Here is a 19355-nt window from a genome sequence, read left to right as displayed (position 1 = left end):
TCTCCAGTTTCATCTTTACCCTTTTTCTCTTTGCTGGTCATGAATCTTCCAAGCTCCATCTCCAATAGGCCTTTGCATATGCTTTTCCTTCTGCCTAGAAATCTCTTTTCACTCCCATCTCTCCCCCCACACAGAATATTTCCCCTACTCATCCTTTAGCTCTTTTCTCAGTGGAACCATGTTAAATCTCTCTGTTGTTAGATGTTTTAATTAGGCCATTCGCCTCTCCTTAGCACTGAACAAAGTTGTAATTTTACAATAATTTGTGATTGTCTGATAGCTGTCATTTTCTCCTATCCAACTGAAAGCTTCATAAGGAGGGGCTGATGTCTTTTTATTCATCACCAAGTCACTAACACATAGCACCGTACCTACCATAGTTAATACACAATCAGTATTGTGAAACCTAACGAAGATACCTCTTTTAAAATGGAGCAGAGAGGCCAGAAAGGGGAGGTCTCATGTCCTATAACTCATTGTCAATTGTAAATCCCTAATAAAGAGGAAATGTGCCTTGCCTTCCCAACAAGAAGCCTTTATTTGACTACCCCAGAAAAAGGAAGGAGTCTTTACCTATGTACCTAGCAACAACCTAGCCAATGAAGACTTTCACAACTCAGCCAATGAAAATCCACAATACTTCAAATTCCCAGTTTACTCCCAATAAACTTTTTGCTTATAACAACCCCTCCTAACTTCCTCCTTTTCTTTATAAAAGAACATTCTTCTCCTTTGATCTCTGTACTTGTCCATCATTTTGCTATAACCGGCATGTTCCAAGTTGCAATCCCCTGCTATTCCCAAATAAACACATTTTTGCTGGCAAAAGAACTGAGTTTTATTTTTTAAGGTTAACAGTGTTCAATAAATATTTACTGAACAAATTAGCAAACACTCTCAAAAGAAATAAAAGAGAAAAGGAACTAAGCAAAACAACTGGAGATGACTGTTAAGATCACTAGCAACATCTGAGAGTACAGTCTGAATATACTGATGAGGATAGAACAACTGAGCAATAGAGACAGAGATCAGACAAGAAAGCTGACAGGATCAGGGGCAGCAGCATCCACAGAAGCTGTTTTCATTAGGCCATTGTTCTCTGTATTTCCAAGACTAAACAAAGCCAAATTACAAATGTCAGAGATAGGAGATGAGTCAGATAAGAGAGGGCTATAGCTGAAGGAGTTTGAAAATGTCAACAAAGGGGTGAGGTAAGCAAACATATCATAAAGGAGGGATTAACTTAAGGATGACAATATAACCAGTTGCAAGTAGTATTTCAATGCAAAGATAAAGATGCTGATGGGTTTATAAACAGCTAAACGTATGCAGGGAAAGCATCTGAAAGAGAGCTGAGTTATAATCAAAAGGTAAGGAAACCATATTAAACTGCATTAATCAGCAAAATCCAGATTATGGGAAACTCCATAGGACCAACAACATGGTTCCTTTAATAAACTGCACAAGAAGAAAATGGAGGTGGAACTTACAAAAAAAAAAAAAAACTTAAAAGATCAACCAATTACAACATGTGGACTTTTAAAAAAAATACGTTTTATTTATTTATTTGAGAGAGAGAGAGAGCATGGGGGGTGGGGGGAGTAGAGGGAAAGGGAGAAGCAGACTTCTTGCTGAGCAGGGAGCCTAACATGGGGCTTGATCCCAGGACCCTGAGTCATGACCAGAGTCAAAGGCAGATGCTTAAACAACTGAGCTACCCAGGAGCACCTCACAACATGTGGACTTGATTCAATTCTGGTTGAAACAAACTATCTAAAGAAAAAAGAGACAAGAAGAAAGTCGAATGCTGGATATTTGATGATATTAAGGAAATACGTTAGATATTTTAGGTGTGATAACAGTATTGTGGTTATGCTTTTAAAAAGTCTTTTTTATAGATTATTTATGTGTAATATAGATTTCAGATGCCTGGTATTTGCTTCAAAATAATACATGGGGAGGTATGTGGATAGTGATGTAGAAACAAGATTGGTCATGAGTTAAAAATTATTGGAACCAGGCACTGAGTTCATGGGGCTTCCTTCTATACAATTTGTTTTTATGTGTTTGGAAGTTTCCTTAATGTTTTTAAGGGTGCAATTTTGTTTTCAAGAATAGGATTTTCTTCCATACACTCTATTTTAGATGACCTAGGTTATAGTTTCTTAACCTGGGTTCTTGGGTTCAATGAATTTCAGAGAATCATGAAGATTATTAAATCAGATCTAGGTAAGGATGGAGCATGAAGTGATCCACCAAGAAACAAGGATTGAGTTGAACACAAGATACGACTTGAAATATGACAGGAGATAGACCCTTCAAGTTGCTATTTTTTTAAAACATCTTATTTTTCGTGAGAGACAGAGAGAGAGAGAGAGGAAAAGAAAGAGTGAGAGAGGCAGAGACATAGGCAGAGGGGGAAGCAGGCTCCATGCAGGGAGCCTGATGTGGGACTCGATCCTGTGACTCCAGGGTCACGCCCTGAGCCACCCAGGCGTCCCAATTTGTATAGATGAATTTTTTTTAAAGATTTTGTTTATTTATTCATGAGAGACACACACACACACACACACACAGAGAGAGAGAGAGAGAGAGAGAGAGAGAGAGAGAGAGGCAGAGACACAAGCAGAGGGGGAAGCAGGCTCCATGCAGGGAGCCTGATGTGGGACTTGATCCTGTGACTCCAGGGTCACGCCCTGAGCCACCCAGGCGTCCCTCAAGTTCCTATCGATTAAAGGTTTTCAAAGGTCAAACTTTATCATAAAGGATAACAAGAAAATAATTGGGGGTGGAGGAGAAAGGAGAATGTTGAATGATCAAGTAGTAGGTAAGAAAAAATGTGCTCTTGTTTCTAAGACAGATTGGCGAGATTTGATGTCCAAGAAAAAGTCATGCAAGGTATAAGATGACCAAACTAGAACAAGGGATATTGGCTCATGAGGAAAGAAAAGAACGAGCGGCATTCGTGTTGATACTGGAGACCTAGGGGTAGGGTCATTCAAATCTTTACAACCTACTTTCTGCCACCTTGCTTATTCCTTTTTCTTTCCCCCAACAAATCCAAAGTGACTCAGAAGTCACTGGAAGGCCCCTGAGACTAAACGGAAAAGTGTTTGGAGAAAAAGGATTAAATATTATCCCGTCTCTCTTGTAGAATCTTGTATCTAAGAAATAATATAAATGTGTCAGGGGATCCCTGGGTGGCTCAGCGGTTTAGCCCCTGCCGTTGGCCCAGGGCAGGATCCTGGAGACCCGGGATCGAGTCCCGAGTCGGGCTTCCTGCATGGAGCCTGCTTCTCCCTCTGCCTGTGTCTCTGCCTCTCTCTGTCTATCATGAATAAATAAATAAAATCTTTAAAAAAAAAAGAAATAATACAAATGTGTCAACCAGCAGCTACTTGTGTGAAGTGGAATAGAGAACGCGCTGACCCGCAGGACACAGGTCATGTTGCAGGGCAGTGACTAGAATGCCGAGCTGTAGGGACCTCTACGAATTTTCTAGGTCTCATCCTCAGCAATTCCCAAAGCGGGTACATGTAACAAAACAAAACAAAAAATGTTCTTAAAGAATAAGGCTATGGGAAGGGAGCAGGCAGATGCATTCTGGAGGAAGGCCGCGAGTGCTTCCAGCAGGGAGGTCGGCGCAGCTGCAGCAAGGACGCAGGGGCCTCGGTGGGGACGGGGGATGGTCACGGTCGGAGCCTGGACACGGGCCACGGAAGGGGCGCGATGCGCGTCCGTGCTTTTCAAGGAAGCTGCGTGGGTCGGACCCCAGGCCGACCTGCTGCAGACGCGGGCGCCCGGGGCGGCTTCCCCCACGCAGCCGCCCGGAGCAGGGAAGCGCGGAAGCGCAGTCCGCGCAGGTGGACTGAGCGCTGGGGCCGCCGCTCCGCAGACCCAGCCAGCCGGCCGCTAACGGAGTTAGGGACGCCGCCTCAAGTCCCCGGGCTTCCTCCCGCCCCAGGGCGAAGGCCCGGGGAGGACGGGCACCAATCAGAACGTCGGCGGGGCAGACGCTCACCCTCGGAGCCAATAGGAGAGCTGGAGGGCGGGGCCGAGGGCGCCGGTTCGCTGTTCGGGTTCAAACCGCGGCTGCGGGCTGTGCGCCTGCGCGAGCTGCGGGCTAACCGAAGCCTGCGGAGCTGCGCTGCCGGGCGGTGGGACGCGGGACGCGGGGCGGCGAGCGGCCCTCGGCGGGGCGGGTAAGCCGGCGGAGGCCGGGGCGGGCGCACCGGGCGGGGGGCCGCGAGCATCCGAGGCCGACGCGCCGGCCAGGTGGGCGCTGGGGGGCTTGGTGGTGCGGGGACCGGACCCTTCCCAGCCCGGGTGACGCCCCTGGGGAACTTGTGGCCGCAGCCTTGCGTGCAGCCCTCTCCCTGGGCGGCTCGGAGGCCGTGGGGAACCCAAGGGCCCTGTAGTCCTGCCCCCAGGAGGGAAAAACAAAAACAAAACAAAACAAAAAACATTTTTTTTTCCTGATTATAAATACAGTCTTGTTTTTTTTTTTTTTAAAGAATTAATCCAAGAAGTACGAACCTATAGAGAACAAAAGCAAGAAAATACTAGCTATTCCATCGGCCTCAAATAACTTTTTTTATTTTTATTTTTTTGAAGATTTAATTTATTTATTCATGAGAGGCAGAGACACAGGTGGAGGGAGAAGCAGGCTCCCTGCGGGCCCAGATCCCAGGACCCCGGGGTCACGACCGGAGCCCGAGGCAGATGCTCAGCCACTGAGCCATCCAGGTGCCCCTGTCCGATAACCATTTAAAAAAAGCAACCCCCCCCCCAAATAAATAAATAAATAAAATTTAAAAAGCAACCCACTTCATATTTGGGTTTCCTTCAGATGTATTCATTAGGAATATATATTTACATGATTTTGCTCAGAAAATATTTTTATCTAATTGTATATTTCGGATATAATAAAGCATTCGCTTAAAAAAGCAGATTATGCCTTAGAATTTTGTCTGTCAAATATAGGTATACGTTATTTTTAATGACTTCATGGTATTTCTTGCAATTGTTGTCCCGTGTGATCTATTATTTAACCAATCCCCTAATGGTGGACACTTGTTTTTCCAGTTTTTTCATCATAAAAAACAGCATGATGGTTACATGTATGTGTACACATTTGCATCCTTGTTCAGTTTATCTCTCCTCAGACTAATTCTTGGAAGTGGGTTATGGCTTAGAAATTGTGATACAGTTTACATTGTGATTCATAATGCTAAACTGCCCTCTAGAAAAATTGAGATCCAAAGTTTTACCCACCCACTGTAAACACAGTTAAACACACAGAGTGTTTATCTTCCACCTTCTAATAACATATCAAATGTTACTATTTTAATAAATCTTCTGATTGGCCCTAGGTGCTGAAAAATCTTACCAACCTAAAAGGATATCTTAATGTTTTTATTTGTGTTATTAATGAGATTAAACATCTTTTTCTATGAGTATTATTATTTCTTTGGTAAGCCATCCGTCTTTCCCCTTTTCTGATGTACCTTTTAATAGCTTTTTAGAAGAATTTGAATTAAGTGATTTTGAACCTGTTAAAAGTGTTTCCCCCAGTTGGTTGTCTCTTTGGATTATGGTCGTCTTTTGTCAGTGTTTTGTTGTGACATTGTGGTTCTTAAAGCTGCATGCTTACCTCCTCAGAGGTAGAGGAATCTGTTGTGACTCTACCGTAGCCCCCCTGTAATGATTAGAAGCCACACACCCTCAAAACCCTTTCACTTGCAACTACTAAGCCTGGGACACTGAGTTGCTCAAAAGTTTTGGAAAGAAGGTGCTATTGGGTATTTTGGTCAATACTATCAGAATCTGCAAAATATAAGCTGCTCTAGCTTCTATGTGAAAGTTTCGCCCTAAGTAAAGGGGTTTTTATATTAAAAGGAAAGAATTTACAGTTACCTATGGGCCTTTACTTACGTTTATATTTTATTTACAAATAACCATCTTCATACATTCTAGAAAAAGAATGGGAGTGTGCTGTAATTTAAATGCAAAGAAGACAACAGGTTAATCACTGTGTAGTATAGTACATATGCTGTAAAGAAATCTCTGGGTTTTCATGTTGGAGATCCTCCTAACCCAAAGAGTCCTGTTCCATTTATTTCCCTGCTTTTATATTTTTAGTAGGTAGTTTTGTATTCCATGAATATTGAATTAAATGTTCTAGTACTTCTCACAAAACACCATTTTATATATATTTATGTATAATGTTACATATATATTAAATGTTATATATTCATATATAATGTGTATAATCTCATTTAAACTTCATCACCTATTGGAATAATTTCTTAAATTTTGCCAATGAAGAAACTAAGATCTAAGACCTACTTTTCTTCTAATGTTTATTTAGTCCCTACCTTGAGTCAGAGACTGAAATTTATAACAAATACTACTTCAGATAACTTAAGTAGTTTTGCAGAATTGCATTTTGGGATTCATCATTGCTTCATCTATGATAATTGTCCTGAGTTTATCTATGGCAACTACCAAAAAATAGTATCACAAAATGCTTACTCTACTATATATGATAGTATAATCTAGTTAACCTTCAAAGGATTTTACTTAAGATCTAAGACCGTTATCCTGACTCCTTTGCTTCTGTAGAATCGCCCAAACATGGCTTTTCAGTTAGTGTTTTTTTTGTCCTGTATATCATTTCTTTAGAGTTGATTTTTTTTAAATCGTGATCTCATAAACTCTGTTCTTTTCCAGGTTTTTCTTTAACTTGAAAACTAATGTGAGTGGAGGTACACTGAAATAAGGTAAGAAGTTGAAAAAAATCGAATGCTTCGGTTTGTCCTTACATGTGAAAGTGAGGATACTCTACTCAGTGATTACACTCAAAACAAAAGGATCCTTACATCAAATTTAGAGGAGAAAGTAACATTTTAAGAATATTCAGGCAGTATGAAATGTTGAAAAATCAGGTTCCAAAGATCAATGACAGGACTCAAAAATCCAGATGACCAGGGGATCCCTGAGTGGCTCAGCGGGTTTGGCACCTGCCTTCAGCCCAGGGCGTGGTCCTGGAGTCCTGGGTTCGAGTCCCACATCAGGCTCCCTGCATAGAGCCTGCTTCTCCCTCTGCCTGTGCCTCTGCGCCTCTCGCTCTCTCTCTGTCTCTCTCATGAATGGATAAATAAAATCTTTAAAAAAAAAAAATCCAGATGACCTGGATTGTGCAATTGGCTATTAAGAATAAACCTTAGTTGTTTTGTACCACTGTTTTCCTATTTCTAAAATGAGGACCTTGTCCAGTTCCTACTCTGTTAGAATGTGAAGGCTATTGTGTATTTTCTTCAGTACTGCAAGGTCACTTCACTTTTCTTGTACTGTTTTACATCCTAAACCTGGAACTTCTTCGGTAAAGTCTTGTTTCTGTGCCACAGGCTGCTACGCTTCTATAGCACTTACACAAGATCAGTTTACTCTTTATATATTAACATTGTTTGTAATTGCCCCATATGTTGTCTTAGCTAGCAGCTTGAGGATATACACCATATTTGTATCCCAGGGGTTTGGAGCCTAAGTAGAAACAAAACTATTTGTTGATTGGTAAGTAAAACTTTGGATCTCAAACATATAGTATAATTGTTTCATAAATGTACAGAAGTATTACACTCTGTAGTGATGAAGATTGTTACTGAGGCAGAAGGTCTGAGTTCATTTGGTATTTATTATTTTAATTACTATAAAAGCTAATATCTCATTTAAAAGAACTTTGAATTCTTTTGAATAAATATTGGTGTTAAGTAATAATATTTTGAGGGTTACTTATAATCTTTGAGAACAAAGCCCCACCTCATTTTCCTGTCCTTTGTGTCTCAGATGTGCTTCAGTCTGAAACCTAGGTATTACCCTGAAAGCTTCCCTACTTTTGAACCTCACCATAAAACCCTGTTGCTGCTCTTTTCTTGATTTCAAATTCATCTTCTTTCCATCCCCCTTACTACAAATCTAGTCTAAGCCATCATCATCTAATTCCTTGATTACTCTGACAGCCTCCTAACTGGCCCCACTGTCTTGCCCTATTCCAGTCCACACCAAACCCAGAGCAATCCCAGAGCAATATTTTTGCTACAGGATCCTGGCTTCCCCTCCCCGCCCTGCCCCCAGTGGCTTCTCAAAATAAAATCTTAGGAAGGCCTTCAGGAATCTACAAACATGACCCTTGCTTTCTTTTCTAAACTAGGATCTTGTCAGGGTCAAGCCATATTCCTTTATTTACAATTATCTGCATTCAAATGCTGCTAAATCTCTAACGCTTTATACAAACTGCATCTTCTGCCTTGGACACGCTAAAATGTTATTTCTTTATCCCCTCTTTAACTAGCTCCCACTTGTTCTACAAGATTTAGCTTGGAAACCTCCTCTTTTTAAGAGCTTTCCTTAAACCACTACTTCAGAAGGTTGTAAACTCCTATTTTTAAGCCTATTTTTATATGGCTCGTGAATAAAGCTAAGAATGTTTTTTACATATGTAAAAGGTTGTGAAGAAGAAAATGATGGGGGCACCTGGGTGGGCTTAGTCCTTTAAGTGTCTGCCTTCAGCCTAGGTCATGATCTCAGTCTCAGAATCTTGGGATCAAGGTCCACATCAGGTCCCTGCTCAGCAGGGAGTCTGCTTCTCCTTCTCCCTCTGTCCCTCCCCCCTGCTCATGTGCTCTTTCTTAAATAAATCTTAAAAAAAAAAAAAAAAAAAAAAAAAGAAGAAGAAGAGAAAGATGACTGTGCAACCGAGACCACTTGTGGCTCACAGCACTAGACTGATAAGCTTTGTAAGAGATGCTGTGCTTTTATTCAGGTAGGTCATTTTCAGGTAGTATTGTGCCTTGCATAAACCAATGTACCAGATATTTAACTGACTAAATTTCTTATTTTTAATTTCTCTCTTAAAAAAATAATACACTGAGGGATGCCTGGGTGGTTCAGTGGTTGAGTGCCTGCCTTCGGCCCAGGGCATGATCCTGGAGTCCTGGGATCCAGTCCCACATCGGGCTCCCTGCTTCTCTCTCTGCCTGTGTCTCTCTCTCTGTCTCTCATGAATAAGTAAATAAAATCTTTAAAAATAATAAACCAAGGCAAAGCTCTTTATAAGAATTCAGATGAGTAGTGAATATCTCATTTGCTTTTTAAAAAGACAGCATAACAAATTAGACACTTGCAGGATCAGGCTTTAATTTAATTTGAACACAAGGCACATGTATATGTAAACAACTCTCCATTTCACAATTGCTTTTTGCTTCTTCCATCTCTTAATCCTTTTGGGGAGGAATGAGAACGTTTGAACTCTTATTTAAGCTGGAACTTCCTTTATAGGGCTTAATGGTCTTTGGGTTTTGGGGGGACTTTTGGTTTTTTTGGGTTTTTTTTTTCTTTTTCAAGAACTGATCATCTGAATTTTAGGATTTCTTGAAGTACATATTATCTTATATTTCTTTTCTATACCCCTACCACTAGCTAGTTGGTTCCCTTCTAGATCCTGTTATGGTTAACTGATGCTTCTAATTTCTGTATCAACACAGACTCTCTTTGTTGGTTTCTCCAAAAGAGTATTTTCTTCCTCCATTGTATCATTACAGTCCCTTTTGGTTTTTGACCCTTCCTCATGGAATGAAAGTGGGTGCTCGATGCGTCCTCTGCGTACAAAATGCTGGATCCGGGATTCTAATCCTTCGCATTTAGGACGATCCATTAGGGGTTTATATGTGCGCATTTTCACTCCTTCTACAAAGGCACTGGTCTGCTTTATGACAGAAGGCTTAACGTTTCTCCATTCTGTTACTCCATCCATCTTTGGTCCTATAATATATACAATCAAATATTACTTTACTACAGTAGAATCACCTCCAAACTTTATATAAATCTACCTCCCCCATACTCTCTATAGCTTTGGTTCTAGTAAATAATTGTATCCTAGGATTTTCCTGTCATACCTGTCCCACAGGGCACTGCAACAGAGTCCAGTCCTTGTAGCATGCTATACAACATGTGAGTTTTAACAGCATGGTTAGCCCATAGTTGTTGTAGATGAGTGACATTGAACTCCTGAACCTCCCGGTCATAAATCCACTTGACATTTTCAAACTTACAGTCATACAAGACTAGAGGAAATTCTACGGCCATACTAGAGAGAAAAAGAGATGAGAAACAGAGTATGAAAATACACAGCAGCCATCCAGCAGTTTTTTAGGAACAAGGTCAGGGGGTAGTTGGGTTAAAAGGAGGGGAAAACTTTGTCAGTATTGGGTAACAGATAAGAAAATAAAAAACTGATCCCTAACCTTGAACAACTTTATAATTAAAAGAAGAAAAAAAACAAAAACTATGGATCAGCTAGTTAAACTTGATCTATATTAGGCTAAATTTCAAGGGTAACAGGTCACCCAAAAGTGAGATGACTTGCCTCAACCATAATGCTATAAAATTATTTTTTACATTTTTCCAAACTTGTAATTTTGCATGATATGAAGTAAAAACTAGATTTTACTGCTTAGGAATGAATTGTTGGTTTATCTGACCTCAGCCTGCTCTCAAAAGAAAAGTCTATTCTTCCCATCTTTCCTACCATTTCAGACACTGAAAATTAGGAAAAATTCAAAGTATAATAGTTATGACTACTCGGTAATATAAAGCAAGGAAGATTTAATAGTTTGAATGCTTACTTTTAAACTTCACCAGAACTTAATAATACCTCTCAACATAAATTCATGGGAAAAAAAATGAATGTTATTTTATTTAGGGGCCTGGTCCAAACACCTGTTTCTTACTAATGAGACAGAACAATGAGACAAAAAAAGGGTAGCCCTCCTTCATGTTCATAGCATTCTACAAGTTAGAGTAAATGCTTCATGAAGACAAAATAAGTGACCTAGTTAATTAGACAATTGTTAGGAGAGGAAGATATGTTAACCTTTAATTAAAGTATTTAATTAAAAACAATGTAAAGGCAACAGTCACTTTGAGGTTTTTTGGTTGTTTTTAACTTACCTGTACTGAGGTTTCTGGGGGTTTTTCTCTATGTTCAGCAGCTCATCAATAATCTCTGGCTTCTCCATTCCTTGGCCAATCAGAAAAAGGATAGCCATCATACAGCGGACTTGATGGTAAAGGAATGCCTGGCCAACCACTTCAAACTGACATAACTGGAAAGGTTCTTGCCATTGCTCTTTATCCAGGCTCTGGCCCACCAGCTCTACTTGAGCAAATAGAACAGTCCTCTGAAAATTAATCACTCCGTTGGCTACATCCATTTTACATAAGTTCCTAAAATCATGTGTGCCAACATACTTCTGAGCTGCGTAGTTCATGGTTACAATGTCTAAATCAGCACGAGGGAAAAAATAGCGGTAAGTCCGCTCCAGACAGCTGAACCTAGCACTGAAGCTAGGTTCCACAGGAGCCCAGGCCAGTACACGGATGTCTGGAGGGAGCACCCGATTGAGAATGTGGGTATAGCGAATCTCTTTAGCAACATCGTTGACTTCATTCTTTAAATTAGAATCCTCCGAAGTGCTGCCCTCCGGAAAGTGAGAACGGAGGTCAAGAGAAATCACCTGTGGAATTAAAGAAAGAAGTTTGGAGACACAATCGGAATTCTTAGCATGTGCATATATTGGTATCGCTTGCTTTGAGAAACTGTATAGTGGCCCTTACCTGTCCAAAGGCACTAACTCCTTTGTCTGTTCGCCCACACCGGTGGTAGTTGGAGGTCTGTCTGCTTTCTACTAGTCGAGTCTTGGTTAGAGCATCAAACAGTTTCTCTTCGATTGTATTGTTTGTGTTTTCCTGACTGGCAAAGCCCTGGTATCCCCAGCCCAGATAGGCTATCTTTAGGGCTACATGTCTTCGGCCATGAGCACTGAAATCAAATGCACGCTTAGCTTTTCTGACTCCTAAAGAATTTTCTCTCACGTTTGAGTCTTTGTTGTTGGCCTGTTCTTTTTTAAGTCTTTGTACCTCCTCTTCCAGTTCTTGTACTCTCTTCAGGAGTTTCTCAATTTGGAGTCTATCTGTGTCATTTTCAGCCATGATAAGACAACCAACCCCAGGAATAAAGGAATCATATAACTCCACTCTATCTGAAAAGAGACTAAAAGGATAAAACAATTTCAATGCAGATTACTTTGGTTGATGTCAGTATCATTCCATTATGTGCAAATAGTACCTAAGATTTAATTTAACGCCTAAAAGATATATTTTGCTTCCATTCAGGGAGACAAGCATTAGCTTCATTGCTACAGGTTGCTCATTCACAAATATTCTTCTTTTCCATCCTGTCTGGCCAGTTCACAGTCAGAAAGGAAAGGAACATCAAGAAATAGCTAGCATTGTTAAAATTCAGTCAGAATTTAGGGGAAATGTCTATAGATCCCATTTTTCTCTTCTTTATTAGCTAAGATGATTTAAGGACTGATTACTGTTATTTCTTCCTTAAAGCATTTCCTTTTGACTATTACGCTTGTCCAATCTTTTGAATCATAAAATCTGTTCATATGGAATATATATGTCTGCTCTTCTGCTTTTTCGACATGTCAGATAAAATCAGTGGCTTGTTTGTCCTAACATCTAACAGTTCTGTCTTAAAGGTGGTACAGTAGAGGCTGGCCTGATTGATGAAACTTGCCAATGACTGTATTTCATATTGGAAATAGAGCCTGAAGTCCAGACTTTCCCACTCTAAGTAGTTTTGATGGCAGAAAAAAGGTAATTAAGCATCATGGTCCTTTTTTAAAGTCAAATTTATGTTCTGTACCTCTAGCAGTTAGAAGAGTCAGTCTAGAAAGTTTAATTAAGATGTTGAAATTCCTGTCATATTTCAAAAACATGGGGATCGACATACCACATCCTTAGAACTGGGACAGTACTAGACAATCTGTGACTGGTGATCACTTTAGTTCTGGATTGTCTCCAAATCTGTTCTAAGGTCATGTTACCTAATTCTTGGTAGCTTGTTTAGCTTTTGGCCTTTGAGAGTTTCTTATATCTATGATAGATTAAAAGTTTAAATTAAAAAAAAAAAACTTTAAAAGTACTAGAAGAAAACCTTTTTTTTATAGTCTTGGAATGAAAAAGACATTTCTAAGTAAGATACTGTAGAAAACCAAAAAAAAAAAAAAAAAGTGACTGCCTAAAATTGAAAGTTTGTACCAGCAAAAAATAAAAGGTAAACAACAAACTTGGAAGAAAAATACTTATGGCAAAGGGTAATTTGCTTGCTCTATAAGTATTTTATGAATATATACATCAGCTTTAATGTAAGGATCAATAAGAAAAAGTTCAACAATGAGAGGTAAATGGGAAAGGAAAAGCATTTCATACAAAAAAGAGGGAAAAAAGCTTACATACATATATGAAAAGTTCATGTCTACTCAGTGGCATTTAAGTTGGGAACTGTTTACCAAGCTGACTGCAGAGAAGGTGTACTAGTATACCACTGTGAAGAGGGAATGAAGAAACAAGCTCTGAAGACACCATCAGTGCAGCTTCTTCAGAGGGCAGAGGGCATTTGACAGCAGCTATCAAATTGAGCACACACATCTTTTGACCTACTGCATTTCTAGAAATGTAATATACACATATATATGCTTACACAAGTATATTCTCTTATCTTTTAAAAACTCAAAAGATACTTGTAACGTTTTTAACAAGAGTGTAAGGTGAATTAAATCAGGAACATATCCATACGTCAGAGTTGTGTGCGACTTTAAACAAAATGAAGTCAGTCAACATGTGCTGATACAGCTGGATCACCAGGACTAAAGTTCAGAAGAGTTGTATAATATGCTCCCTTATGGTATAAAAATACTCATATGAATATGGAAAATTACTAGAGAAAGTGTAAGAAACTGCCTTTGAGAGTGAGACTTGGTAGGGGGAGGGGAGATCCTTAAAATTATGTGCAGTACAGCATAGGGCATGAAGTCAGTGGTACTGTAATAGCATCTTATGGTGATAGCAGCTACACTTGTGAACTTAGCAAGACCTATAAACTTGTCAAATGTACACCTGAAACTAATATGTCGACAATCTTTTTTTTTTAAATTACCATGCACATGTACCAGTTTTTCAGTTTAAAAAGAAAAATTGTAGGAATACAGGAAATGGTGGACAGTAGATAATACCTATCCCAGATCCAGTCAGGAAACTAGTATTGGGCTCCATGCTCAGCACAGTCTCTTAAGCATAGGAGTGTTTATATGCCTATCACTGCTTTTGTGATGGTTTTGGATTAAGTCACTCTCAGAGTTAAAAGCAAGGACTCTGAAGCCAGATTGCCTGAGTTAGACTTCCAATTCCATGATTTACTAGCTTGTAATCTTGGGTTTGTTATTTAACCCCTTTTGCCTCATGTTACTCATCTGTTGAAAGAAGATAATAAGGATACATGAACTGATAAATGTTAAGCACATAGGACAATCCTAGATATATAACTGCCGCTCTGAGTTGTGTAATGTCCATTAAGCATTAAGCCCCATATCACATACCATATCATATAGTCACAAGTTGGTTTATTATTTTTTTAAGATTTTATTTATTTGGGAGAGAGAAAGCATAAGCAGGGAGGGGAGAGTGCAGAGACAGAGAATCTCAAGCTATCTGCCAGACATGGGGCTCAATCTCATGATCCACTGAGATCATGACCTAAGCCAAAACCAAGAGTCAGACACTTGACTGGCTGAACCATCCAGGTGCCCTAAGTCACAAGCTTTTTTTAATCCCAGAACTCACCTGTCCTGTCGTAGGACTACTAAAGGTAGCAGGAACTACCAGCCATTAGAAGGTGGGAGCAAGGAGCATCTGGGTGGCTTGTTGGTTAAGCAACTGCCTTTGGCTCAGGTCATGATCTCAGGGTCCTGGGATCAAGCCCCACATCAGGCTCTCTCTCAGCAGGGAGTCTGCTTCTCCCTCTCCCCTTCCACCCCTACTCCACTGCTTGTGCATGCTCACTTGTTCACGCTCTCTCTCAAATAAATAAAATCTTTAAAAAAAAAAAAAAAAGTGAGAGCAAATAAGAGTGGAAATGAAAGCAGATGATGGATTCTCTGGAGCTGAGTTAATGTTCCTCCAAACTGCTACCATACTACTCCGTATTGTAATCTGTATTTTATTATATAACTATTACATTTATGATTGCCTTAGCCATTCTTTCTCTGTGTAACTACAGTAAAATAGTACACAAAAGGGAATGAACAATTTATGAGCTGGGAATTACCAGAAAACTGATGAGTATTTTTTTCTTGCAGAAGGTCCTACAGTGGAGGGGAAGCAATGGAGGAACTCATGGGGCCCAGTGGACAAAAATGGGCTAATATGGATCCAGAAGAACGAATGTTGGCAGCTGCTACAGCTTTTACCCACATCTGTGCAGGGCAGGGTGAGGGAGATGTCAGGAGAGATGCCCGGTCTATCCAGTATGATCCCTACAGTAAAGCTTCAGTAACCCCAGGAAAGCGACTTGCTCTTCCTGTACAACTGCAGTACCCACATGTAGAAAGTAATGCCACTTCAGTAACAGTCTCTGAGCCTTCCCAGAGACTCCGAAAGCCAGTGATGAAGAGAAAGGTGTTGCGGAAGAAGCCAGATGGGGAAGTATTAGTGACAGATGAGTCGATTATCAGTGAATCAGAGTCTGGTACAGAAAGTGATATGGATCTCTGGGACTTAAGACAAAAGCTTATGAGTCTACAGTTCCAGGAAGACATGGACTCCCCAGATGACATTCCGCAGAAATTTACCCTACCACATGAATACCAAGGAATTTCTCAAGATCAGCTCATTTGTTATCTACGAAGAGAAGGAATGGGCCCTCCAGCTTATGAACAAGACCTGATAGTTGCCAGCAGACCCAAGTCCTTTATTCTCCCAAGGCTGGACCAGTTAAGCCGAAATCGGGGCAAGGTAGACCGGGTAGCCCGATATTTTGAGTACAAAAGAGACTGGGACTCGATGAGGATACCTGGTGAAGATCATAGAAAGGAGTTACGCTGGGGTGTCCGAGAGCAGATGCTTTCGCGACCAGAACCCCAGGCCAAACCTCAGCACATATATGTTCCAAACAATTACCTGGTGCCAACTGAGAAGAAAAGATCTGCCCTTCGTTGGGGTGTTCGTTGTGACCTTGCAAATGGAGTCATGCCTAGGAAGCTTCCTTTCCCTCTTTTTCCTTCTTAAGTATTTTTTAACCTCTTTTATGGGATTGTTTGAGGGTAATCTGGTTCTTTATCTCTGTCCTCTATTTAAATAGAAACAACTAACTTGCAAGCCCATGGAACATTATACAGTAAGGACTTCACCCACCATTGGTCTTTCCTAGGTCTATATCACATTGGTAATCAAATACCACTTCACTTCCAAATTACCACTCTCAAATCTACTAGCTGCAAGAGAAATAAGGCCAGAAAGAAAAAAACAGACCTAGTCTTTCTACTTTGTCAGATAGCACTGTTTCTGTTCTATATTGTTTTTAACCTTTGGCCAATGTGAACTGCTGTTTTTAAAGTTGCTGGGCATTAAGCTTATTCATTAAAGAATTGGGATTTTGTGGACTTGACCTTATTTTTACTTACTAATACTTCCCAAAGTTAAGATGATCTCAAAACTGGGTTATGACTTGCCTCCAGTCACTGCTCCCCATCATACTCTCACCACTTAAGTAATGAGAGCCACAGGATAGGAACAAAAAAACTGTCCTTTATGTACATAATCCTAAAGGAAGAAAAGTAACAACATATCTCCATTACTAAAGGAACACAAAAAATCCAGAAAATGCAAGTGCTTTTTAATAGACCCTCAATAACAGTATTATATGACATAAAGTAGTCTAACCCAAGCTGCATTTCAGAAATACTTCAGTAATTTACTGCCCTCTAATTGTCACGTCTAGACTACCACGCTTTTTTAATAATTTGCCACTGAGATTTTCTTAGAAATTATTCCTGTCATTTGAAGGCTATTCCCACTCAGAAAAAGAACTCCTGGGCAGCCCAGGTGGCTCAGCGGTTTAGCACCGCCTTCGGGCCCAGGGCCTGATCCCGGAGACCCTGGATTGAGTCCAGCGTTGGGCTCCCTGCATGGGGCCTGCTTCTCCCTCTGCCTGTGTCTCTGCCTCTCTCTCTCTCATGAATAAAATCTTAAAAAAAACAAAAAACAAAACAAAAAAAAACTACGAACCTCTGCAACTAGATGTAAACAAATCCCAAAATGAAACTGGCATATTTGGGTACAGACCAAAATGCTAATTCTGTTCACTTTATATTGGATCTATTCTTGATACTTCTAATCCAGTGAGGGACATCTAAAATCTGGAGTTTGTCAGTTTTAGCATTTGAAGCCATTACAGTGACAGCAGAAATAGTTGGCTTATTCAAGGGAAAAGAGCTATGTAATGTAGAAATGAGTAACTGTGACCATTACTATCTGCTAAAATATATTTTCTCCATAATATTTAAGCTACAACATTCATCCAGTTCCACAGTGAGGCATTTATCAGGAAAGAATCATTGACTCAAAGATAGATGTAAGATACGCTCACTGCAAATGAGTAAAAACTGCAAACTATCCAACAACAGTGAAATGATTAAATAGAATATTAGCCCCTGAAAATAATGGGAAGCTAATGGAAAACTGCAAATTAAATGAAACAGGTTGTAAACTAATATCACAGTCGCGTGCACGTACACAACAAAGCAAAAGGAAAAATCAAAACCGTAGTGGGATTAAAGGTAGTTTTTATATCTCCTCTCTTTAAAAAACAAAAACAAAAAAAACTACTTTAAAACCATATGGCATTTTTATTTGCAAGTTAAACCAGACTTGGCTCCATCTCAAAGCCCAATAATGACCAACGCAAGAAGTTTCCGGGGATTACCGAGTTCAACCCTTACTTGACCAAAGACCTGGTCCAAAGGGTTTCAGCAGGTAAGGTTTGCGGCAAATAGAGGACTTGAGGCCGAGACTCGTCGGCACGGCGCTTCCTCCAGCCCAGCAGCCCCGAGCGGACCTGACCCTGCAGAGGGGCTGCCGAGTCACCCCGAGGGAGCCGGGGTGTGGCTGAGCGCCCACCCCACGCAGGATCGGCTGCCTACCGCTGGAGTTCCAACACGTTTCCTGAAGTTAAAGAATTTAAATCTCGAAATATTAGTAACTAGTGGAGCACTAGAAAGCATTTTCCATGATAAACTTTATTTTAAGCCAGAGAGGGAGGAGGAGGAAGGGCCAAAGGGCCAGCAGCCGCGCACTACGAGCATTAACAGCGGGATCCGAGCCCCCAAACAATCTGAAGAAAGTCGCCACGCCTCCCTCCCCGCATACTACTGGAATCCTGACCTCCGGTAGTGTTTAGTGTCATGAGCACATTGTTCTGAGGCAGCAGAGACCTCGAGTCCAAGGGCCCGCTAAGAACCCAATTACTAAGTGCCTCCTGCTGTGCGTTTCCGCCACGAGCTTCAAGCAGCAGCAGATACAAGAACAGGGACCTAAGCAAGACGCCGCTTCCTCCCATCAGGGCTCTGAAGGGCAAGGTATGGGAAAGGGGAAGGGGGAAGCCCGTCCAGCTATTTGTCCAATTATCCGTTCCTCTTTGTATAACCCAGAAAAAATTCATCCCCAAATTCCCTTACTTACCTTCCCGTGGCCCACCACGCAGCTTTTCGCGAGACAGGAAGCTGTCATTTTTTTGCGCGCGCGTGCGCGCGCGGGCGCGCCCAGAGTCTCATGGGAAATGTAGTCCACCCTTGTGGGAAATGTAGTTCCAAGCGACGGAGGCGCAGTCTCGACGCCCAAATCCGTCTAACGTTTTCTAGTCTGGCCACCACTTCTCTACCTCCGACAAAGCAGAATCTGGGGCCTATGGTAACACAAGAATAAAAGATAGGATAAATTCCAGTGCAATAAAATAACGGAAAAGCGGTTTTTCAAATGTCTGCTATCCTTATATGAAAACTAACATTTAAGAACCTGGCCCGATTTTATACCTACTTAAATTAGTAGGAAGTTACCATTGCGAGATAATAAAAAAAGAAATTTGCTATTAGAATCCACATGTGGAGTCTTAAGAGGAACTTGATAACCTCAAAACAAATGAGGTGCCCGAGAGTGAGCAAACAGTGCTGGGGAGTCTCGCTTCAGCACCACGGAGAGGTCATAGCTCGGTCTCGGTTTGCGGAGTTTTGCAGAGACGCTCATCCAAATCTCACGATTCCACTTAGAAAACGGAAAGAGATCTGGTTCTTTTGTCCAAATTCATTAGTCAGTAGTACAGGGAGTCGATGCCGGATTATGCAGACACGGGTAGGAGGTGGAGGTGGTGCCGCCAGGAAACCAGTTATCCCAGG

The 19355-nt window shown here is 40.9% G+C and overlaps 2 protein-coding genes across 6 annotated transcripts; one reads left to right on the top strand and one right to left on the bottom strand.

Moving 5' to 3' along the window:
* The first annotated feature begins 4109 nt into the window (after positions 1–4109).
* HYLS1 (HYLS1 centriolar and ciliogenesis associated) lies at positions 4110–16565 on the top strand. 3 transcript variants are annotated; one of them, XM_041772665.1, is made up of 4 exons: positions 4129–4202; positions 6733–6782; positions 12609–12726; positions 15267–16565. In XM_041772665.1, exons 3-4 carry the CDS (start codon positions 12713–12715, stop codon positions 16192–16194), a joined length of 942 nt encoding a protein of 313 aa, XP_041628599.1. In that variant the 5' UTR covers positions 4129–4202; positions 6733–6782; positions 12609–12712; the 3' UTR covers positions 16195–16565. The 3 variants fall into 3 exon arrangements, with proteins under 3 accessions (XP_041628601.1, XP_041628599.1, XP_041628600.1); XM_041772666.1 differs by having other exon boundaries at positions 4159–4202; positions 12596–12726; XM_041772667.1 differs by lacking the exon at positions 12609–12726 and having other exon boundaries at positions 4110–4202.
* PUS3 (pseudouridine synthase 3) lies at positions 9182–18761 on the bottom strand. 3 transcript variants are annotated; one of them, XM_041772663.1, is made up of 5 exons: positions 18646–18761; positions 11677–12112; positions 11011–11576; positions 9957–10147; positions 9182–9822 (listed from the first exon to the last, which is right to left on the bottom strand). In XM_041772663.1, exons 2-5 carry the CDS (start codon positions 12049–12051, stop codon positions 9512–9514), a joined length of 1443 nt encoding a protein of 480 aa, XP_041628597.1. In that variant the 5' UTR covers positions 12052–12112; positions 18646–18761; the 3' UTR covers positions 9182–9511. The 3 variants fall into 3 exon arrangements, with proteins under 3 accessions (XP_041628597.1, XP_041628596.1, XP_041628598.1); XM_041772662.1 differs by lacking the exon at positions 18646–18761 and adding an exon at positions 16638–16726; XM_041772664.1 differs by lacking the exon at positions 18646–18761 and adding an exon at positions 16590–16613.
* Positions 18762–19355: the final 594 nt, after the last annotated feature.

The sequence above is a fragment of the Vulpes lagopus genome, chromosome 10 (genome assembly GCF_018345385.1).
Source record: "Vulpes lagopus strain Blue_001 chromosome 10, ASM1834538v1, whole genome shotgun sequence".
Lineage (NCBI taxonomy): Eukaryota > Metazoa > Chordata > Mammalia > Carnivora > Canidae > Vulpes > Vulpes lagopus.
The sequence above is the reverse complement of the archived record's forward strand: the minus strand, read 5'-3'. Positions and strand labels throughout refer to the sequence as shown.

Bases quoted from the DNA above. Each gene is read 5' to 3' on its own strand.
- PUS3 (XM_041772662.1), bottom strand. From the start codon at position 16,660: ATGATGGGGAGCAGTGACTGGAG. The intron at 12,113-16,637 runs GCAAGTCATAAC...TTATCCTTTTAG, and splicing joins ATGGGGAGCAGTGACTGGAG to TCTCTTTTCAGATAGAGTGG. The intron at 10,148-11,010 runs GTAAGTTAAAAA...TTTTCTCTCTAG, and splicing joins CCCCAGAAACCTCAGTACAG to TATGGCCGTAGAATTTCCTC.